Source organism: Bicyclus anynana, chromosome 23, assembly GCF_947172395.1.
Source record: "Bicyclus anynana chromosome 23, ilBicAnyn1.1, whole genome shotgun sequence".
NCBI lineage: Eukaryota > Metazoa > Arthropoda > Insecta > Lepidoptera > Nymphalidae > Bicyclus > Bicyclus anynana.
The window spans coordinates 8558107-8582931 of record NC_069105.1 but is presented as its reverse complement, the minus strand read 5'-3'; the positions used below and the strand labels follow the sequence as shown (position 1 = coordinate 8582931).

General features: G+C 35.5%; 1 protein-coding gene across 2 annotated transcripts in view; it reads right to left on the bottom strand.

The window, feature by feature from the left end:
• LOC112051090 (cyclin-dependent kinase inhibitor 1) overlaps nucleotides 1–9482 on the bottom strand; it is a 60598-nt gene extending 51116 nt beyond the window's left edge. Inside the window, exons 1-2 of one of the 2 annotated variants that reach the window (XM_024089570.2) lie at nucleotides 9328–9482; nucleotides 7022–7458 (exon numbers count right to left, since the gene is read on the bottom strand). In XM_024089570.2, the coding sequence (XP_023945338.1) occupies nucleotides 7022–7403 (382 nt within the window). In that variant the 5' untranslated portion in view covers nucleotides 7404–7458; nucleotides 9328–9482. Of the gene's footprint in view, nucleotides 1–7021; nucleotides 7639–9327 lie in introns of those variants that run through there. The other variant, XM_052888683.1, reaches the window with a different exon arrangement.
• Nucleotides 9483–24825: the final 15343 nt, after the last annotated feature.

Genomic DNA, 24825 nt, shown 5'->3' with positions numbered 1-24825 from the left:
AATTATCAAATTGGATAGTACGATTAAATAGTGAAAATTATAATACTGAGTTCCTAATATAATGTCAATATTTAATATAAATTTTGTTTTAAAGTTACACTGTGAATGTTTGTATTTTTGTTACTCCTTCACTTCGCAACTACTAAACCGATTTGATTGAAATTTAGAATGGAAATAGATTATACCCACGATAAAGAAATAAGCTACTTTTTATCCCATACTAATCCATGGTTCCCGTAGAATATGTAAAAAAAGAATTTAATGCGGAGTCTTAATAAAGAAATAAAAGTCGACAACATGACACCCCAATAGCTAATTAAAAATCTAGCTTATTATAACTATGTAGCAAATGTCATCCGGTGCTTACTGGTGGATATCAGTATGTAGATGATATTTTGTCAATTAATTTGATGTTTATTTTATTAGGTTGTTAATAAAGACCAAAATAGTAAATAGCCCAGCTGGATTTTGAGTATTTGACAAATGAAATGATCTAAGTAATTCTTATTATTAGTTGTCACAGGAAATTAACATAGTTAAATGTTGGGGGTGAAAATGACAGTTAAAAAATCAATAACAACCGTTGCAGTCAGTGTCCGTGAGGGTGCAACAACAAAGGGTGGCGCGCGCGCGGCTCGAGTCAGTAATATCACAATGAAAACGAGATTTACGAGCCACGAATGAAATGCATTAAAATTGCCGTAATAAAATCGATTGATCCGTACTGTATGATAGCAGATGGTGGTATAATGTTGGGTTATTTTCATCTTTACTGTGTTAGATGTACCTACGTGTGATGTGGGACTACAGTATAGTTAGTATAGTGTTTACAATGACTTCAGTACATAGTACAACAAAATTTTAATAAAAAAAATTCAACCGACTTCCAACTCAAAAATTAACCTAAACTAAAAAGCAAGAAATAACCTCTTACCTATGTGCTACCTTCTGATCAGTTAGAAGCCGGTGCCAAGCCAGTGATGTTTTAATTCAAGCCGTTTAAATTACAAAATTTCTGTGGTTCTTTCAGAAACGGCTTTAATTAAAACATGACACTGGATTCGCGCCGCCTTCAAAAAAAAAAAAAAAACATACATACAGCCGAACGTAGAACCTCCTCCTTTTTGGAAGTCGGTTAAAAATGGTTTTCCGCGTCTGTTTCTTTGTGAATGGTACCGACACTGATTTGGCACTGAAGTATATTATGCAGTACATTTGTTCACAATGACTCTCTATCTATTCTCTAACGATGTTAAGTATAACTCGCGAGTGCGAGTTTCTAATATACCGCTATCTTTCTCATTCTAAAGTATCGTGTTAAACAGAGAGATAGAGGTGAATTCTAAACTCGCGCTTGCGAGTTATAAAAATATGGTTACAGAATAGCCCAGCAGTACATAGTATAAAAAAGTTTCTTTCCGCGTATTTCTCTGTGTATTATATTATGCCTATAACTCTTCCTCAATTACTTGAGATGGATTTTGATGCGGTTTGTAGATGACTTCAGGTTTATAATAATAACTCAATGAAGCTTACGTAAATATTAAAAAATTGCAACGAAGTCAAAATGTTAAAAAGTAATTTACTTTTATTTACTCCTTAAGTAGGTACTTAGGTTAATAAATCTCAAGGTACATTTAAATCCATAAAAAATTCAGGAAGCTTTGGTCTAACTATTAAATACAAACGAGTAATATTTTGATAAGTCAAATAAGTAGGTAGGTACGAGTAATTTGTGTACTTTAAAAGTAAAATATCCTTATGGAGATTTTTATTTAACTTACCCAGTTTAGATTAGATAAGAATGAGGAAATATTGTTCCATAGCAACTTTTGAATTTTACTTAATAATTCAGAAAATGTACCCACCAATAATGCAATTACCACAATACGTAATTGTTGGTAATACTAATAATTGTGTCAACCAATACCTAATAAAAATAAAAATGTAAAAAAAAAATGTAATTCGACCGCACCACTTAAATAGTAACGACTTTGATTGCGTTCGCATTTTTAGAAACACAATATCCTACGTCCCGCGGTTTCGTCCACTTGCGTCCAAAAAACTTACAAAACACTCAAAGTTCAATGACACTAGTAAAGGTGTAATTACGAAAACTATTAGAAGTTAGAAGGGATCTTAGAAATTGGGTTACCCAGTTGTTTCTTAGACCCCCTGCGTGGTCGGTACGCTTGGTCAGTTTCAGACAATAAACTCAAATATGACCCCTTCATAAACTCTTCAACTTACATCTGCATGTAATAACATGCTATGATTTTGTTTGATTTCAGCTGTCTTTTTATAACGATATAGATTTGATTTTTTTTATAGTAAATTTTGAACGTTTTAATTTATTTCCGGCAATTTATTACTAGTTAGTATTGACTGTTTCAAATAGGGGTAGGTAATATAGACGCAGTTTATTAGACTTAGGTAACATAAATACAAAATAATTTACATTTTCTGCAGTTTGACACTGAAAAAAGTGGCTTGGTCTGGATATAAAATTCATAAAATTACTATCTTATCTATCGTTACAAAAATCCAAATTCCAAAATCGCTTGACGTACAAAGTTGAAATTTGCCAGGGAGGTAGTTTATAGTTATAGTAGACGTCCGCTTAGAATGGATTTTGTTAGGTTGCCGGATTAAGTTCTAAGTGCGGACGAAGTCGCTGGCGTCCGCTAGTTGTATCATAAACTTTATGCTATATCAGAAAAGCGAAACATCGCATTGTTTTGTTATATGTTGCTGCTGACACCGCGCGGTTTCACCCGCGTAGTTCCCGTTCCCGTACGAATACGGGACTAATATATAGCCTATAGCCTTCCTCGATAAATAGGCTATCTAACACTGAAATATTTTTTTCAAATCGGACCAGTAGTTCCTGAGATTAGCGCGTTCAATCAAACAAACAAACTCTTCAGCTTTATAATATTAGTGTAGATGTATATCAAAGGAATAAGATAACTCCCAGGCGGCTTGATTTTTTCCTACACTTCCAATAATCGTCATATTTCAATAATTTTATATGAAACCTAGTGAAATTATATACCTAAACATTCCTCATGAATCATTTTATCTGTGTGTGAGTACTCTAACAACTATAGTAGCACAGAAAACATATGTACAAGTACATATATATATATACATATGATAGTAGTTTCAATACGACAGCACATCATAGTGACTTGACCTATTTAAGTGTGTTTGTTTTGCCATACTACGCAGTACTATACCTCCCACATGTGATCTATAAATTGGACATATGCGAACATACTCTCAAGTTATTAATAAAACATTAAGTAAACATTTGCGTAAGTCGTAATTGCTGCTATTACATTATGTCAATCTAATACGTTATCACACCATTAGATGGCATTTTGTTATACTTATCAGATAGTAACTTTACATTTATAATAAAATATTATAAATCTGAAGAGTTTGTTTGGTTGAATGCGCTAAACTCAGGAACTACTGGTCCGATTTAAAAAAATCTTTCAGTGTTAGATAGCCCATTTATCGAGGAAGGTTATAAGGCTATAATATATTATTCCTGTATTCCTATGGGAACGGGAACCACGCCCTATATTATACCTGTATTCCTATGGGAACAGGAACCATGCGGGTAAAACGCGTATCAGCTAGTTTATGATAAATCTATGTATTCTTGTACTATTACGTATTCTGTACTAATAAGCAAGCTTAACAGCCTCATAGGCTCAGTGGATAATGTGAGGTGTTTAAGTCTTGCCTTTCTAACGGTGGTAGAGTTATTAACTTACTTAGTTACTAACAAACCCTACGTAATACGTTTCAAAAGCACTTGTTAGCGAAGCCTACTTGAAATTAATTAATTTCGAATTTGAATTTGCTTTCTAAGCTAGATCATTGTTTTTCTTTCGCAATTATAAAAAAAGGAATATAGGATTTTAGAATTTAAAGTATCGTGAGTATTCAATATACGCACGCGTATTGGTGCAGTATTGCGTAACCGTTGGTTGAATTTGACACGACATCTAGAGCATTTAAATAATTCAGTCAGAACAAAGTAAGATAAAAAACTAACCTTTTTTAAACAGTTAAAAACATACATATCAAATGATATTAAAATAACTTGAGCATGTATGTTATTAATCAATGAAGGATATATTACAAAAAACAGTCTAATAAGTAGTCTAACACATTTTTTGCTCATTGCCCTTTGCAAATTGCGTGTAGACGCTCATTAAAAATTAACTAAGAAAAGAGGTGTTAAAAATCTTAATTTTTAATGACGCGTTACTTAATTTTTAAATAGGGTTTGGATCTTTATGGAGTTTTTGACACCTTGTTGGGCAAAAAACAAACGTCCGGCGATATTGAAAGGCGTTAAGTTAGGGGTTAAAGAAGGAAGTTAAAAGAACAATGAATGTCGAGTGTGAAGGAGAAAGAGGAAATAATGATTAGGCTATTTTGAACTTAAATCCGTAGTTCATTTTCGTCATTATCAACCCATATTTGGCTCACTGCTGAGCTCGAGTCTCCTTTCAGAATAAGGGTTAGGGTTAGTATAGTCCACCACGCTGGCCGATGCAGATTGGCAGACTTTCACGCACTTAGTTTATTTTATGTGCAATTATTTATTTAAAAAAAACCTACACTCGTGGGTCTAGTGGTTAGCCTATGTGGCTTCAAATCACGAGTTCCAAGATTCGAGTCCTGGGTCGAGCTATGAGATATTGAGATTTTCTGTTTCATTTAATTTTTAGCCTTACGCAACAACAGTGAGCCGAATATGGGTTGTTTATGTTGATGAAAATAGAAAATTTACTCGTATAGGTATTCGATATAGGCTCCTAATAGGGTATGCAGTGCATATTACGAACTGCACGCCACTGTGACGATATCTTTGTAAAGTCAGTTTTGGCTTTAGTGTTGGACTGATTAATTTAATAAAAAAAGCTAGACTGGTTAAAGTAATTAAATAAAAAAAATTGACTACAAGATTTAGATCATGATAAATATTACCTATTTTTTTTTAATTTAGACGCCGTCTATTTGTCGAGTTATTACAACGATACGTCGAAGCATATTGACACCATGCTATTATCTCGTGTTTCATATAAGCCATTACATTCGTAGCCTATTTGCTGGTAGTTTTATAGAACGGTGTCCGATGACCCGGCAACTTGACACCGTCTATACCATAGGTTCTCAATGTAAGATTATGCCCACAAATGGACGATTGAAATGTTTAAAAGAACATTTAAGGACTTAGAGAAAGTTAGAGGGCATTGAGATGGCTCAATAAAGTTGGCAGATTAAAATATATTTCAAAAAGAAAACAAAGTCATTACATTTATGTGGTGTGTGAAAATACACAATACTTTTTATACAATGTTGTTTATTTGTGTATATTATGTGTGTTATTGTTATCGAGCTAATAATTAAATAGTCGAAAATTTATCTGAAAATTACCTATAACATTTAGATCTCATTCATCTTATTAAATTGAATAATATTGACCTAATTAAAGTATATATTTTTTTTGTTTTTTTTTGGCGTTTTGGTGAAGAAATATTTTCAAAGGTGGGTAAAATAAAGTTGAGAGCCTATGGTCAATAAAATCAGTTACCTATATACTTGAGTTACATTAAGTTATCTAATTACAGTTAGAGACAAAACAGTTTATGACTTTTTTTCTACTAGGTTTTTGTCAACCGATTTTTTTGTTTAGATGATAATAATTATTACTGACCTAGTTTCACTAAATATAAATAAAGAAATTAAACAGAAAAACGATTTTTATGGAAAGTCAACGAAAAGAAATAAAATATTAAAAAAATGTCAATCCTTTCTTATTAAAGACACATAAAAGGTGCCGTAAGTATGAAGGTACTTCCATTGATGTAGGCTACCCTACCTACATAAATAAGAGTATTATAATATGGATTATGGCATTTCATAAAAGCTATTAAAATTGTTTTATAAATAATCAACACCTCTCACAAACATAATATGATTAATTATAATAATTACAAACAATTAATAATATGATTAACTATAAATAAAACATCTTCCGATAACTTTCAGAGACTATGTTTATTTAAGTGTTACCTATACATATAAGTAGGTATTTAATACCAGGGTAAATATAAATTTTACTAAAAATATTAATTAACATTAAGTAGGTAGAAAAAAAATAGAACTATCAGACGTCTCACGGTTTCACCCGCGTAATTTCCGTTTCCAAGGGAAAACGCTTTTTAATGGAGACGGATTTTTTTTTATTGGTCAAATAGTTTTTTAGTTTAATCATATCAAACAAACAACCGAATATTTATAAATATTCGTTTAGACAGCAGAAAAAAACGCCTGTACCCTTTGATTTTTTTTTAAAAAACCCTGTACATGTTAAGCTTTATGTATGTACCTATAGACATACCTACTTAAGGGGAAAATACCGGTTATAAGTTAATACTCAACTAAAAATATTTCTGTAACAGGTTAATTGCAGTATTAAATATTAGTGACAGTGGTTAAATATGTCCTGTTTAATATAATTAATTATTATATATAGGAATTAATGTAAATTTTTTCCTACACAACGCTATATGCACCCAAAATAACCAATATCAAAATGCACACCCAAGTTGACGAGACCTGACATAAATCACCCAACAAATTACCTTATTAGCATTATTTTAATGACAAATTTTGTCGTATGCATAAATACTATTTAATCATTATTGTAAATACATTAACAGCGAAGTTTATTTTAAGTTATCACTACAATACATATAATTTGATACTTTCTATTGTTTGACGCCGAAAATGTAATGTCGCTGTTTTTACGAATGACAAACTGTTTATGATCCCTGTTAAAATGCTATCTAAGTATAACCGCGGGTCTATTTAAATTGGTCACTGTAGCACGCTTAATAAAAATGAAGACATTCAGAGCCGTAAAATAATAAAAAAAAATTATAACGAATGATATTCGTCATAAATGGTAAAGATTCAAAAATGGAACACTCACCTGTTATTCTCTTTTGTGTTTTGCTGTTTTCTGGACTCGACACTTTGGGTTCTTGTTTCGGCACTGCTGGTTTTGGCGTTATTTTAATTGGCGATCTCCTTAATGCGGCAGGGATGGACGCGGCCGGCACTAGTTGCCATGCGAACCTTTGAGCTCCTGGCAGTGGAGTTTCGGTCGCAAAATCGAAGCCCCACCTCTGGCTGTCCAAATCTAGTTGCCTCGCCAACTCTCGCTCAACAAATCTCCTGTTTTCCTCCCTGTCTGTGCACCCGAACAAGTTTCTCCTCACGCCCTCGATTGTTGTGACTCCTCTAACATGTAAAGACCTCGTGTCCAGCACCGTCGTCTGGATGCCAGGCGCCCTCATACTTAATGTAGACATCTTCGTTTCAATAGTTCCAAAACGCTTAAGCACTCCTTGACCGCATCCGCGGAACCTATGCAACAATAACTCGAGTTTTTAACACGCACAAACCAATGTTTGTCTCATTACGAACCAATAAGAATGTAAACAACACGAATACGACAGTGACGCGTAAGTGACGTGATACGTCCGTCCTAGCACAAAGCGATCGGCCGACTAAAGAAAGAACGCCGAACGCGTCGCGTTCACCTTCGCTGCGCCGCCGCCGATCCGACCGCGTCGCTTCACGCGTGTTGTGCTTGTTGCCACAGTGTGGCGCTACTATCGAATATTTTCCTCAAATAAGACGAATAATTGCATCAACCATTTATCAACGAATTTCTTTTCTTCATTTGTATAAAAAAAATAATATGATAAAGGCATTTAAAGTACATACCGATGCTATAAAATTATCTCTTTAAAGTAAAAAAAGTGATTTTCTTTTGGAAACTACGAATAATTCTTATAAGAAAATATTAGTAAACTATATAACTATATACCTAAGTAGGTAACAAAACTATATTTTACGAAAAAAACTAAAATAACCAAATAATTTACGATAGTAACTACCTAGTTTTAAAATTATTCCCTATAAAACCTATCTACCTTTAAGAAAATAAACCAATTTAATAAAATTTTTTTTTTAGGAAATAATAATAAAATGAAGCAAACTTTCGATCATGCAAAGAATACCTATTAATCAAACATCATGAAACTTGAAAGTGAATCATTACGTTTACCTACGTATTACAATGTTGTAATGTAATGTTGCCATATAAAGTTGACTCAAATCGACTAATATATACATACAATTTTATTCATTTATAAGTTTACTAGCGGTCACCCGCGACTTCATCTGTGTGGAATTTAGTTTTTCAGAAATCCCTCGGGTGCCGTGAATTTTTCCGAGATGAAAGTAGCCTATGTGTTAATCCAGAGAAATCCATAATCCAGAATAGTAAATCTATTTCCATTCCAAATTTCAACCTAATCAGTTCAGTAGTTGCGGCGTAAAAGAGTAACAAATATCCAATCAAACAAACATCCATACAAACTTTCGCGTTTATAATATTAGTAGGATGTAATTAACAATCATTTTAAACAGTATTAGCCATGATCTGTCAAATCACTACCACTAATAATTTGTGCAACTATTTTCGATAATAACTAAGAAATAATGTAATGTTCAATTAAAAATAAATCTAATGTAATAAAAAAATAAGTCATAGAAATACACTAAAAATAAAACACATAAATAAAAAATAAAACGTCTTACTACAAAAAAAGTGAAGTATAAGCAATATCTGGTAATTATAACTAACATATTACTAAATCCACTTTTGTCTACGATAAATCTCATATAAAATATACGATAGTAAAATGGACGAATTAAATTATATCAACAATTATAAGTTACCCTAAATTAGAGGAATGTTTAATTACTTGTCATTATGGCAACACCAATACAGAGCTTGTTTACGAAGAACGAAGACGTGTCTAGTTACGTGTGCAGCATACTATAAACCTTCTTATCAGAAATATCGCTGTCCCTGTCACACTTGCACTTGTTCGTGTTGCATAAAAGAGGACAGAGCATATATTAATAGCACACAACGTCGCCGCCATTTTGCTGAACGGGGACTAGAATATTACAATAGTATTAAAACCAGATTTATTAAAACAGAACTATTATCAAATAAATGATTCAAAATATGGCATTTATACATTTAATTTGTTCAAAACTGTGAAATATTTTTGTTAAAACACAGCGCCATTTCGGATTTAGTTGATTGTAGTAAAATTGCGAAACTATTATTTAATACGTAGACGACATCATGTGTTCGATTTATAAAAAGATAAAATTATTGTTATTATTTGGAATAAACAATAAAATTAAGCTCACCTGATAAGTTTTACAACGTTATTTCACGGAAAATCTTCAATTTAACGTCGGGGTTCACTGCACTGGCGTACTAATTTTCGAGATATGACAAAGACGCGATGGCGAGAGCGCGGGCTTCGCGCTGATTGGTTGAAAAGGGCGGCCATTGTATTCATTGGCTCGAGGATTTTAGGCGCCAAATTTCGGTTGGTCGAGGAGCCGGATGGCGGGAAATAAATGCGACTTTCCGGTGCGCTCGAGTTTTGTTACGGAAAATTGTGTTTGGCGCGTTCAGCTTTATTCTTGTTTACTTGTATTTCGGTAAACATATTCAAGAGCGTATGTGTAGGTGTTCAAATGTCGACTATTTAAAGAATTCGCTGCTTTGGATGCGATTTTGAAGTTATTCGCGATATATTTAGAAATGGGCTCTTTTCCATATATATTTGTCTAAATGAAGAAAAACTACACCATTATTGATGAGTTTGAAGGTTTGTCTTGTTATAAAAATGTTAATTGAATGCTATTAAGCGGTAAAATATTGTTTTCTATACTTTAAACTTTCGTTTATTATTATTTTATACCCGCCAAGCTTGCCTTTCGAACCGCTACCGGTAGAGTCTTTGCAAATCGTCAAACTTGACGTTTCGAAAGTGCTTGCAATCTACCTGAAATAAATGAATTTCGGTTTGATTAATTTTATTTTTAATTTAAAAAAATTAAATTTACCCATGGCATCGGTTATTAGGACTAAGGAAAGTCTGTATGAGATTGATGCAATCGTAAAATATATTGTATTAGATAACAGGTTAATGTTGTCTTGTTGGTTGGTGACAATGGTTAACCGCATAGACTTCGGATAGTGCAGTCTTGGGTTTAAGTTCCAGTGTTATTAATTTAACAACATATTAAAATAAAGATCAAATAAACTGAGAAATGTTATCTACACACTTAATATTCACGAAAAATTGTCAGGAGGCACCGGAAGACATTTGTTACATAGAATATCAATTTCGTAAATGTCAACATACGAGTACGTCAAAGTTATAGTGTTTTTCAGATAGGGTGACAGTTCGTTTCACTCTTAAAAGCTTGCCGCGATTCACGATAATAGTACATATTATGAATGTCATAAGGCAACTGTCACCGTGCCCATGCTATCTGAAAAACACTTTAGTGAATTAGCCGTGATAGCCCAGTGAATATGACCTCTGCCTTCGATTCCGCAGGGTGTGGGTTCGAATCCGGTCCGGGGCATGCACCTCCAACTTTTCAGTTGTGTGCATTTTAAGAAATTAAATATCACGTGTGTCAATCGGTGAAGGAAAACATCGTGAGGAAACCTGCATACCAGTGAATTATCTTAATTCTCTGCGTGTGTGAAGTCTGCCAATACGCATTGTGCCAGCGTGGTGGACTACTGGACTAACCCTTCTCATTCTGAGAGGAGACTCGAGCTCAGCAGTGAGCCGAATATGGGTTGATGACGACGAATTAGCCTGCAGGTTGGGATAAGCTTTATTGAGTTTTCCCGCATATTTTTAGGTGAAGCCTGGAGTTGACAAGCTAGTGACGTTTTACTTTCATGCAGGAGAGCACGTAAAGCGTGGTGGGTCAAAGCTCCATATCCCCTCCCCTTTTTTATTCTTTACAAGCTAGCCTTTGACTACAATCACACCTGATGGTACGTTATGATGCCATCTATGGTGGAATCGGGCAAACTCGTTAGGACTTAGGAGTAGGATGAAAACACCACAGTCGTCTTTGCCGGTAGGTTGGTAACTAGCCACAGCCGAAGCCTCCCACCAGCCAGACCTGGACCAATTAAGTAAACCTAATCGGCCCAGCCAGGGATCGAATCCAGGAACTGGGTCTTGTAAGAATTTCATAGAGCGCAATCATATACGTACTGGACCAAAGAGACAGGAAGATTATATTAACTTAACGGTAATATAAACATAAATCCTAATATTTTCTGCACCTGTGGAGAAAGTAATATTTTTTACACCAGTGCAACACAAAACATCTGCTAGTGAACGGAAACACGTTTTTGTCCACCGCAAACTCTGCACCGACTTCCGGTGTAAATAGGTCACAAAGTTACTAACGGTTTCTGTGTTTTTAGATATAAATAGGGATGTTGAACCAATAGTTACTAAGAAGGTTTGATTTTCGGCGGACTTTGTATTTTATTGAATTTATATATTATATAAGTATAGAAATAAGGAACTTATCTAGCTTTATAATATTAGTATAGATGTATTTTTATCTTGTCTATCTGTACGTCCAGACTAATCTCTGGACTGGCTGAACCGATTTTAATGAGACTTTCACTAGAAGAAGTAACGGGTCTCAGCTGAAAATCAGCGTCGTGTATTATATGCTTGTATATAGTACACGGCATATGCTGAGCTGTACACCCTTTCTTTTTAAGGGTTACAGACAGACATGCTGTCTTTAGGGTGGGATACTGTTTGTAACTTTTAAATCTGAATTAATTTATTTTCTTTCTTTCTTTTCTTCTTTTATCCTACAGATAGATTTTTCTTTTCCTGCGGGATTTGTGAAAGACTGAATTTCACAATTTATTTTATGTACCTACAATATCTTTATACATATCTATACTAATATTATAAAGCTGAAGAGTTTGTTTGTTTGATTGAACGCGCTAAAATCAGGAACTACAACTAAAGGTCCGATTTGAAAAATTCTTTCAGTGTTAGATAGGCTATTTATCGAGGAAGGTTATAGGCTATATGTTATCCCTGTATTCTTACGGAACGGGAACCACGCGGGTGAAACCGCGCGGAGTCAGCTAGTAATACATAAAATATTAAATTGAATGAAGACCCACCGTAATCGTTGGTTATAAATAGATCAATCTATCATAACATATGACAATGTTGAGTAGCCATTTTTGGATGAAGACATAACAAACGACAAAACTGCACGTAAGCTAAACAATAACGCTGAGTGGCTGTTACTGACTGATATCATTGATTGTTTATATCATATTCTGGTATATCATGATTTATGAATGACCATATAATAAAATAGCTGGTGCCCCGCGGTTTTACTCGCTTAGTTCCAGTTCCTATGGGAATAGCTAGACCTGGACCAATGGGGATGATGACTAGGTTTGAATATATTGATTTTTATGATGCATTTGGGTAAATAAGGTGAATGTTAACTAATTTTTAAGATTGACTGGATATTTGCAAAATAAATAAGATTATAAAATTTCAAAATCCACTAAAAATATTTTATCGCAATTAAATGAAAATTCATACCTACAGTTTTAGCTTCCTTACATTAAATGTGACATTTTTTAATACATGAACTATAAATATAAACGCAAAAATAACAAAGTTATTAGTAATTTTGTTTAAACGCCCATACAAATCATTATCATTAATTGCCTACGACGTCATAAGTTTGTACCATTTTGTATGGGGCATTTTTCTGGGATCCGCGGCAGCGCCGCAAATCTGACCCTTTAAATCCCTATAGCCCCGAAAGTAATGATCGCAGATACCCTATTACTTTTACAAAATTGCTTTACTATTAGCATACTCTTAATTTATATACAATTTAAAAAAACATACATACAGCCGAACGTAGAACCTCCTCCTTTTTGGAAGTCGGTTAAAAAGTGTCATCATCCCTATTAAGAAAACCTCAATTGGACCAGCCGGGGATCGAACCCACGACCTCCGTTTTGTAAATCCACCATTCCACTGCGCCACGGAGGCCGTCAAAGCTTGGATAAATTAAATAAAAAAAAGTGTTGCCATATGTGCTCGCGCACGACATTTTTTCCCTACATCCTAAAACCATACTAAAGCCGCCATTTCAAGCCACAGATTGAGCGATGAGTGATCTAAAACACATTTTCAAGCTTACAGTTAAAACAAAAACCACTGATCCGACACCTGGCTAACGGATGCGCGTTTCCGATTTTTAAGTCAGTTATTTTTAACTGTAACTTAATCTTAAATATAATAAAAAGGGCTCTTGCCACCATAAATACTGCGCTAATCGAGCCGTCAGGAATAAGTCGGGATGATGGCAAGAGACCTGATGGATTGACGCTGGTTCCCTGGTGTCACATCATCGAGACAGAATCAAGACCGGGAGCCGCAGCAGAAAAAGCTGAACCCGGTAAGTAGCTCAAGTATGCCTCTCTCTAACAGAGAGTTACATATTTGTACCTTTTGCAGTGGAGACCCTTGGGCCATGAAGTCGCAGTACCAAAAAATTTTACCGAATCATTTCACCGGGGCTATTTGCCTCGACTGGTGACAGAAGGGCTGGCTCATTTTTTTTCGCAAAGGATCAGCCTGGCTGTCCAGCGCGGAAATGTAGCCAGTATTCTTGCCACCATTCCACGTGGGCATGATTTGTATAGTTATTAGGATTAGTTAGCTTAAGTTCCATATTGTATTCTTTCTCAATTAAAGAAAAAAACTTAGTGAAATCTTAAATTTAAGTTCAAGATTTAAGTTTTCAGGAAGCCTTTAAGCACAGTGTGTTTTAATTTCCCAGGTTGTTTAAAAGATAAGGTTTAAAGCTCGTTTACTGAAATGCTGATTAAAACAGCGGTCAATTAATCTTCAAAAAATAATTGTATTCTTACTAACATTCAATGTATGCATGATTTGTACAACTATTAGGCTAAGTTAGCTAAGTTTCTTACTGTATTATTAATTTTTACTTGATGTTACGTACTGTTTATTTTATTTATTTATTTATTTACGTACTGTTACAAGTAGTTAATTCACTTGAAAAAAACAAGTTAAGGCATCGCTATGGTAACCTTAAGTCACTTTAAGTCACACAAGTTTTAATAAAAACAACAATTAGGTATATATTACTGAACACTCTCGGCAGAGTCATATAAATTTAAATAGCAATTAGTTATTCAGGATTGTTGATCTTGAATATAATATTGTGAAATTAAATTCGAATGTGCATATATACATATGTGCAATAGCTCTAAAACGTGTCATCTTACCATTACGTTCCCAGTAGCTCAAGCTATGTATAAAAACAAATTTCAAAAGAATTTGTTTGTTTTGTTGACCGCGCTAATCTCAGGAACTGCTCCGATTTGAAAAATTCTTTCAGGGATAGATACCCCATTTACCGAGGAAGGCTATAGGCTATATATTATCCCAGTCTTCCTACGGGAACGCGAACCACACGGGTGAAACCGCGCTGCGTAAGCTAGTAACTTATACGAGTACTATTACTTTAACATCAGTTATTACAATGAGATCGCGTTCGAAACTTAACTAATCGGTAATACAAAAACTAACAAGAAAATTCCTTAATTAAATCAACGATCACTGTATGAGAAACTGGGAAGGGACTATTACATAAAGGCGGTAACAGACGTTGTGTAATTATTACGTGTGTTATGTGAAGATGAACTTACAGATAACGACATTTTCTAGGTCGTCTAACATGTTCGCCCGCACATTGTCACCAACAGTGCTTGTTGTCAAGGCGACAGTATACAAACTATTACTTAGCCCTCATTCGCACGAGAGTTCTTTTAACGGACGTCTAAAACGGACGTTTAAAAAAAAAATAATTCAAATATTTGGCAACTTCGTTCATAACACTCCCGATGATGAGCGCGGAGCGGTGGGCGTGTAGCGATAAATGAAAACCCCACGACTGATGCACGTCACTTCTCCGCACGTACGATTTCACACCCGCGCAGTCTTTCCGCCCGTCGCCCGCATATCATGGGAGTGTTATCAACTTGTTAGACTATAGTATGAAGTTAAATGAAGGTCTATTTCCAACGCCCAAAATTGAAAATGCAGCACTGCTCGAAAAAAAGCGTCGCGTTTTAAATACGCTGTCGTGTGCAAATATAATTGGGAATGCATTTGTTGTATTTAAACGCTTTTTAATGTCCGTTAAAAACACTCTCGTGCGAATGACGGTTTACGCTACTGATTTACGGAAAAGGCGGATGGCGTGAACAGAGACACAAGTAGATAAGACATTTTATAGCTTTGTTACTTTACGGAAGTTACTAAAAGTCTGCAGTAGCAGACTACTTTATTTTCATTTTATGTAGGCTGTAAGTTTGTCAGCCTATTTTTTTACCTTCATTCATTCATTATCATCATTATACACAACACGAACTAAATACAATACTATTTAAATTACTAGTAACTTACCTAACTTAAAGTTATTATAAAAAAAAATATTTATTTATAATTATTAAAATTCATTGACGGCTCGAGTCTTTGGAAGTCAATGCAAGAGGCTAATGTTCAGCAGTGGACGTTTATCGGCTGATGATGATGATTATGATGAATCATAAAAATTCACTTAATGAATTTTTATGATTCATCATAATCATCATCAAAGAGTTTTAATACATATATAGATAGAGACGTAGTGGATAAGTCTATTTAGTTTTCTGAATCACAAAAATCGCGTATCGAATCACGTTCGATCATTAATCGATTATACTATAACATGTTGGATTCAGTTTTTTATATTCGGCACATTAAAAATATCCAAGCTCCGAGGATGTGTGTCCAATTAAAAGTATAGCAAAGCGTGTCCGTGAAGGCAGGCAATCAACTTATGGGATACTTGTGTAGGAATGTGGCTTTGTCCATGCCAAATCGCCGGGTAATCCGTGACCTGGGGATGCTCGCACAACTCGGGGTGCGAGCCATACAAGTTGATGGCTTTAATCAACTTGAGAATAGACGCGTTATTGACGACCTCTTTTTTTAAAAAAATACGGGCAAGTGCGTGTGAGACTCACGCAGGGACCAGGGTACCGTACAAATACTAATAATTTTAAATTAAAATTTAAATAAGTTATTCTTTAAGGGGATATTCGCACAGTGAGGGTACGAGCCGTACAAGTTGATGGCTTTAATCAACTTGAGAATAGACGCGTTATTGACGACCTCTTTTTTTTTAAAGAAATACGGGCAAGTGTGTGTGAGACTCGCGCAGGGTACCGTACAATAAATATTTAACATTACTTAAGTAAATAAATTATAAAAGTTTATTAAAAGTGATGTAAAAGTGAGTGAAGTACTAGATGACTAACGGATAAACATACAAAGAAGTCATTCTATAAGGGTGACCTGGGCATGCTCGCATGACTCGGGGTGCGAGCCTTACAAGTTGATGGCTTTAATCAACTTCAGAATATCTATCATTACTTTTTTGTTTTTAGCAGACTCAGAAAAAATTACAAAAATAAGAAAACTAATGTCGAACAAAGGTGTATGTCACAACATTTGTCAGGACAACTTAATTAACAAATCAAACTGTAACCAAAATAAGACCCTAGAATGGCAGAAAATGACCTTGAGTGAAGTCACGCACTTGTGAACGTTGTGTGTAGTGTTAAAGGTACCTTTGACTGTTAACAAACACTCCCCTTTTCCACTCAAGTCACTCTCCCCGCCTATTCCAAGTAACCCATAAAGAATTACACAACAAGAGATATGGACGGCTTGAACGCCACGAGCACACCGAAGCCGCCCGTACCGCAAGTCGTTGCATCGCGGCGATAACATACTTAAGTAAATAAATTATTAAAGTTTATGAAAAGTGACTACATGACTAAAGGATAGACATACAAAGAAGTCATTCTATAAGACACGAAGAGAATTAAGAATACTCTCTAGTTTCCTCACAATGTTTTTCCTTCACCGTTTGAGACACGTGACATTTGATTTCTTAAAATGTACACAACTGAAAAGTTGGAGGTGCATGCCCCGGACCGGATTCGAACTCACACCCTCCGGAATGGAAGGCAGAGGTCATATCCACAGGGCTATCACGGCTCTTCTATAATATTCTATTCCATGTTAATTTTCTATAGTAAATCTTTAATATTCGTGTAGAGTGTGGCAACCCTAGCTGAAGGGTAAACAGCTCGTCATAGTTTAAAAGAGTCGGTAGGGGTAAAAAGTGGATGCATTAGTGACGCGTGTTCCCGAGGTTACATTTTTGTTTTGGTGGTAATTATTTAATTGAGGTTATTATTTTAATGGTTGTTAAATATGGACCTTTGGAGTCTTTGTGAGATCACACTAATATTGTTAAACTAGTTTCTGCTTTTGGTTTCGTTTGCTTCAGTTTTTTTTTTTTTGGTTGTTAGTTAGTAGAACCATACAAAGATGGTTCTTACCAACGTCCTTACAACGCTCAGACCAATTACCTTAGGACCTGCCTCGCTAGACGTTAACCCTCTGTCAAAAGTGTATGATCATGATTTAATGTATTAAAATTACACGCGTGTGTTTTACGATTTAAATTTTTACTCGTGTGTAAGTAAGGACACAAAATATTGGCGTTAAATATTTTGAGTGTGAGTTTACCTCGTTTCCCTAAAAAACGGCAGACAATTTTGTTTGTGAATTTGGGTGTGGTCCAGTACCAGTTAATTGCTCTGAGGTAGAAGAATACATCAATGATTATAAACAAAGTGCTTACAACGGTAGGCCTCGCCAATTACAATACTTCTGTCTACCTACGTAGTAACAGTGGAAAACGCTCAAAAGAATGAGAACCCAGAACCGTAAAATCAGTAATTAAAAAAATAGAATTCCTAAATGGAGGGTAGATGCGTAACAAAACATGTACACTCGTTACAATTATATTATTTTGTTAAATAACGCTTTCCAAATAACAAGATAACTTTTTCATAAATTCATAACTTATTATTTCAAGAAGGCCTTTGAAAAGATTTCTTCTCACTGTACTGTACCCTCATATTCACCTGACTATTTTCACGTTCACTTTTATTTTCGAACCCGTGAATACGTTGACGACAAATTCACTTTCATTATAAACAAATCTTCACTTTTTATAACAAATTATAAAAAAATATATGAAATGTAATTTGTGGTACAAAAGAAAGAAGTATACGCTATTTTAACACAGTTTACGAATAGTACAGTTGGGCATAATATGATGTTGGAAACAGTGGGTATTAAAGATCTAAGACAGGTTTAAAATAGAGAAAAAGAAACATTTTAGTGTATACTTAACACGCAGATTATGTTCATTCAACATTAGTATGAGTAGGTACAATTGTCTGATAGTAGTACCGAAGAAAATGCAGCTCAGTTGTATCCTCATAATTTATAATGTAACAAAAAAACTGATTTTCAGAGGTCAGTGCTGTGACATTCTATAAATTAATTTTTATACATATTTTTCAGGCAATACGTCCATGGCGGACGGCGGTAACTAGCCATGACCAAAATCAATCATGGAGATGTCCTCATGATTGGCTCAAGGTCATGGCGTATTATATTTGTATTCGTTCATACTTCAAGGTCGTCAAACCGATATACTTATTAATAAACATACGAAATTCTTAACGGTGGACTCTTATAAGTAAGGTTGATTTACCAAGAATTGATTTTTTGCTAAACTGGGTAAATGAAAACCTTGATTAACAGAATAAACAACACTTCTTTTCTTTTGATCTAGACATCGCAGTTTTCCAAGTAACGCTGTAGGTATTTTATATTTTGAGCAAACTGCAGGATTGATAAACTGTACCCTCAAACACATTAAAGTTATTGCTCTTATTATGATTTCATCGCACTGACCTACTCAACAGCTTTTTTAGTTTTTACCTATCATAGACAATTGGCTCGGACGCTGGTCTCAGAGCGGGACTAATGATGGAAGCGAGAGTGATGCTTTTTTTGAAAAACGAACATTTTATTCTTTTTAAACATTAAGAGCCAAGGTCGGGGCAATGTATGCAAGATAATGTTCACGACTTCATTTTTATAGAATCTCGAAAGGAACAGCTGGTCTATTCACTATTTTGGTCTTTATTATCAACCTATTAAAATTAACATCAAATCAATTGATAAAATGTCATTTACCTACTGTTTGATATCCACTAGTATCACCGGATGACATTTTTACGTAGAATATCAATTTCATATATTGTCAACTATTAGCATACGTCAAAGATAGTGATTTTTTTCTTCCAAGACGACCTTAGTCCAGAGTTGAGACATTGGTGGTGTTGTAAATTTCTGCCAAAAGTGTGGCATGCACAAGATTTTTAAATAGGGTATGCACTATAGGCACAAATTGTACAAAATGGAAAATTCCTCCTCCAATACAGGTATCTCCGTAATGAATCCTCAGGGTATGGCTCGACACTTCACACTGTCGAGCGTTGTCTACTGAAAATAAATCGACGTGATCAAGCTGGCGATCAGATCTGTAATTTTAATACATTTTGTTAATTTTCGAAGTTAGTGTTTGTGGAAATAGAATCGGCGTACCACATGGCTACAGGCAATTTGAGCAAAAGGCAAGTGGTAGTTTACAATCGCAAAGTGGTATACGCAAGGAGTAAAGCAACTATAGTGGCAAGGAGTCAACGCGACAGTGCGCGCGTAGCGTGGCGGACTTGACAGGTGCCAATCTTCCGCAGGACTACGACACACGGGGGAGTTCTGACACACAGGATCACAGACCAACTGTTCTATAGGACCTGCCTCGCTAGATGTTACTTATATGTCAAAGTATATGATCAATGATCTAGTGCTATTATAAAAGCTCTCTCTATAGAATCGACGTTTCATAGTTGTAATCGTGTTCGTCGGTTAAAGAGCTCCGTAAAAATACCTTTTTGTGTAGTTGAATGGTGTAAAAACGGACAAAAACTTCTAGTTTAGTATAAGATATATATCAAAGCTAAGCTCATTTTCCTCAGAAAATGACAGACAATTTTGTTTGTGACTATGAGTGCGATACAGGTCCTTCTATAATTAGTCTGAGCACAGGATAAATAAATAAGAGGTAAGACTTGCTTTTTCAAAAACCTTTATTTAACTAGCAATGTATGTACTCGTATGTATGTTACGGTAGATTTTTTGAATTCAATTTTGAAGTATAAATTAATTAAAGTAAAATTGAGCTGTAATTTTGTATACACGTTATGTTTGGATGACAATGCACGATAAGTTATATGACGTTGGCTGCTAGGATTTGTTGCATTCAGGTTGCTAACTGATACCGGATGATATTTGTCCAATCAGCTAAAATTGTGAACGCGACGTTACGACGGGGGCGTACGGATTTAGTTGTTGCAGCACGCATGTCAAAAATGTTAATTAAAATCGAGAGCAAGTATAATTTTAAGCAAAAAATAGCTCTCCTTCACCTATATACGTACTTTTTTTATTTCGACCAAGTACGACCAGATTTTTGTTGCCCGGTTATCGCAGCTGGGTAAGTTGGCAACTCTGGGAATGTAACAACAATTACGTTAGTCTCAGCTGCTTTTGAGAATTTCTCTAAATTGACTTCTCTAAATTTCTCTAAAGTGACAGGCCGAGTCAGGACCTTGGGTTTCGAATAGGTTTTAAATTTTATACCTACGCGAGAGAATCCGCTGGGCACATCTTGTACAAGGACATAAGAATAAGCACGTAGTGTGAACCGATGTGTGGAACAAATACGTTCACGCGTCAAAGACTCGTGCAGTGATTGCGGAGGATGTCGACCATTAAGGACCCCTCGTGCCGTGCGATAAGTGAAGCGGCTCCAGGTACCATACCCCTCACCCACTACCCACTACCTATAGGTAGGTACCTACCGGTATACTGACCACACAGACGGTTGGATTTTTTTTTTATTTATGCCACTGTCGTAGAATGATGGCCATTGTAGCACGAGTGATTGTTGTGCAATGAGGCGACGTCGAATGCAGTAGACAGCACGAGTGCTACAATGGCGAATTACGTGCAGTGGCATACAATATTTTTTTCTATGACCATGATAAAAGAAATAAAAGAATCAATAGAACTTGATAAATAATATATAATTGGCGTTGGATTTAGATACTTAGCCTCCTAGATTTAGTTTTGGCGTTATAAACAAAGAAAAATCTTTTCTATTGTTGAGTTTTCCTGAATAACAACAAACACTAAATAAACCAATAATATTTAACTAAATTAACTACTTAAACTAGTTATAAAAATAAAAAATGGAAATATAAAATTATAACTATTTATTATAGTTTGGAATTACTTGTTACTTATTTGTAGTTCTTGAATTTCATTGTATTTAAGACTAGCTGACGCCGCGCGGTTTTACCCGCGTGGTACCCGATTTCGTAGGAATACGGGATAATATATAGAAATAACCTTCCTCGATAAATGAGCTATCTAACACTGAAAGAATTTTTCAAATCGGACCAGTAGTTCCTGAGATTAGCGCGTTCTATCATACAAACAAACAAACTCTTCAGCTTTATATGATTAGTATAGATTGTTATAGTACATAAATAAAATACATGTGTAGTATGTTTACTTTATTTTCTCAAATTGTGTATTTTTTGTTGGAAATAAAGAAACTTCAACCATTTATTCTATTTTCGAATTCCAGACTGGAATAATATGTGCCATAAAGTAGCAGTAGACACATCGTCTATTATTATTTATTTTCCACCCGAGCCTGGATAATTTGAAAAAAGTGTAATCATGTGTCCCAGACATTGCTTCGATGTGTCGCGTCATCACTTTCGGTGTCGGAGCATAAAAGTGAGAATAGAATAATGTACATACATAGCTACTGTATGTATTATGTGTAGCTGGGTTAGACGGTTGCTGGGTTCATTATTTTTTTTTAATTTGAAATCGAAGTTATTTTTTTTTTGTAACGCAGTTGTTATGTGATAATAAAGAGGTCCTGGTTCTGTCTCCCAGCTCGGCTCAATTTAGGATTTTATATTTTCTATAGTCAACGTAAGGCCCTGAGTTAGCGACCAAGTCGCGGATCCGTAGGTCCTCTAAATTATGGGCCTCAATAGAAGGCTCAAAGTCATACAGTGGGCGATGGAGCGAGATGCTTGGAGTTTCTCTGCGTGATCGAATCAGAAATGAAGAGATCTTCAGACGAACCAATGTCATTGACATAGATCAGCTAGTTGTGAAGCTCAAGCGGCAATGGGCAGGCAATAAAGCACGTTGCAGGGCGCCGCTGGATGTTGGCGGCTCGAAACCGTTGTGTTTGGAAGTCCATGCAAGAGGCCTATGTCCAGCAGTGGACGTCCATCGGGTGATAATGATGAAGATGATGATGATATACTTGACGTGATAGCCAAGTAGATATGACCTCTGCAAGCACTTTTCGTCAAGTGACAAGTCACAAGAAACGTCAGGTAATAATATTATTAGATAATGGTGATAATAATTGGTCGAAAACTTAAAATTAAAGTTACGAGGATTAAACGCGCCTAAGTTAGGATCCTATCCCGGTTCAATTTCATATTATTATTTATTATGTAAATTACACGTCATTGCAAAAATATTTTAACTTCATAAATTAATCCCTTTCAAACTTACATATGAGGTTTTAAATTAGCTACTAAGATTTGACCAAAACGAGACAAACGGCGTGCATAAGGTGTTTAACTAGGGTTTGCACTAAAAGTAAAAATTGGAAAATTACTTGTCCAACTATGTATTCTGTGGTCCAACATAGGTTTGTCTTTAGGGGAGGGAGTGTTTTTTTGCTTTTATGAAGTGCACTGCATGAGCATGTATAAAATAAGCTTTTAAAAGAATACAGAGGTAAAAAAAATCTAACGCGACAATAGTGACGATGACAGAGCGTTCACATAACACTCGCTCGTATGTGATTTGATGCATCGTCCCAAAAAAGTGGTACAAAAACCGCGGAGGAAATTGGGATACGTGGTACTCGAAATTGAGGTTGGTCGGTACAAAAAAGGTGGGTCATCGACAATCCTTTGACCACATAGTCCTTCGGAGTAATGAAAAAATAATTTGGTAACCGCGTTTCAGATTCAGACTACCGAAAAATTGGTGGGGGTTTATTTTGGTAATTGGCGGAAATTGTGGTTTGATTTTAGTATTAACACCTGTCCCAAATGCATCATTGGTTCAGTGGTATGTTTCGTGAAGTCCTGAATTCGGGTCATGGGTTGATCTTTGAATATTTTGGGTTTTTCTTTTTTACAAGTAATTTGTAAAGTCACTGATTTAGGAAGCGCGCGAGCCAAATTATGCGTAATGATCAGGCGGCGTACATTAATTGACTGACTTAATCGAGCGTCTGGCGTTGCGGGTTGCAATTGTCTCCCTCTCTCACGAGAATAAGGAATGGAAAAGGTAGGAGAAGAAGGGAGACAAGTATATATCTGTAAGGTGTTAAGTGTATGGCGGTAACATGAAGTTGGTTATTTTTTTATTTGTCCTTTTTTAAAATTATTATAAAATACAAAATATACAACAGACTATTGACAATTTTTAAAAATAAATCAACCCTCCTGCTGCGGGATATTTAAGTGCCCGAGCAATTGGTGGGCAGGGTTCCAGAGTGAGGAACCTCCTCACAATACGCGCCGTCTTAAGAATCACTGCCTTCTGTGTCCAACCCTTGATCCAGCAGTTAAGCGGAAGCTTCTTAAGGTCGAAACTTTTCGCTATAAGACCATTGACTGAAACAACTATAGCAATAATAGTTGACTAAACATTCCACATGGCAGTAATCTAGTGAGCAGGTTCCAAGTATTTGATACTTTTGCCATTTCAGCTTTAACCAGATTATCGTCATGTGGAACAGTAATATCAACAATCATTGCACGACGCACTGACCGATCGACTAGCACTATATCAGGTCTATTCGCAACAATATACCTGTCAGTGATAATCGTTCGGTCCCAGTAGAGTAATGCACTGCTATTTTCAAGAACTGATGCTCGTACCTATAGTAAGGCATCTCAGAATCGATAGGGCCATACTGACAAGCAAGCTGTTGGTAGATTATCTTCGCTACTTGATTATGTCTGTGCAAGTATTCGCCGTTAGCAAGGTGGGAACACCCGGACACAATATGCCTGACTCCCCAGGACGATGATACGCTCGACAGATGTCTAGAGAGCCATCTTTCATAGTTAGTTCATAATTATTTTGTATTATTAACATTGATAAGAGACAAAATTAAAAAAAGGACAATTTATTTTCTAGATAGTAATTGTCGTGTACCTGCCTATATCCACTGCAGTTTTTTTTTTCTTTTTTTTTTCTTCACAAGTTAGCCCTTGACTACAATCTCACCTGATGATAAGTGATGATGTAATCTAAGATGGAAGCGGGCTAACTTGTTAGAAGGAGGATGAAAATCCACACCCCTTTCGGTTTCTACACGACATCGTCCCGGAACGCTCAATCGCTTGGCGGCATGTCTTTGTCGGTAGGGTGGTAACTAGCCACGGTCGAAGCCTCCCACCAGCCAGACCTGGACCAATTAAGAAAACCTCAATCGGCCCAGCCAGGGATCGAATCCAGAACCTCCGTCTTGTATGTCCACGACGCATACCACTGCGCCACGGAGATAGTTACTCTAAGTTAGAGAATAGGCCAGTTGGAAACACAGACTTAGTTTTCCAAGATTTAACCCATACTACAGAATAAAAAATACAAACAGGGCAAGGTAAATAAAGGCTTGTCAAAGAGT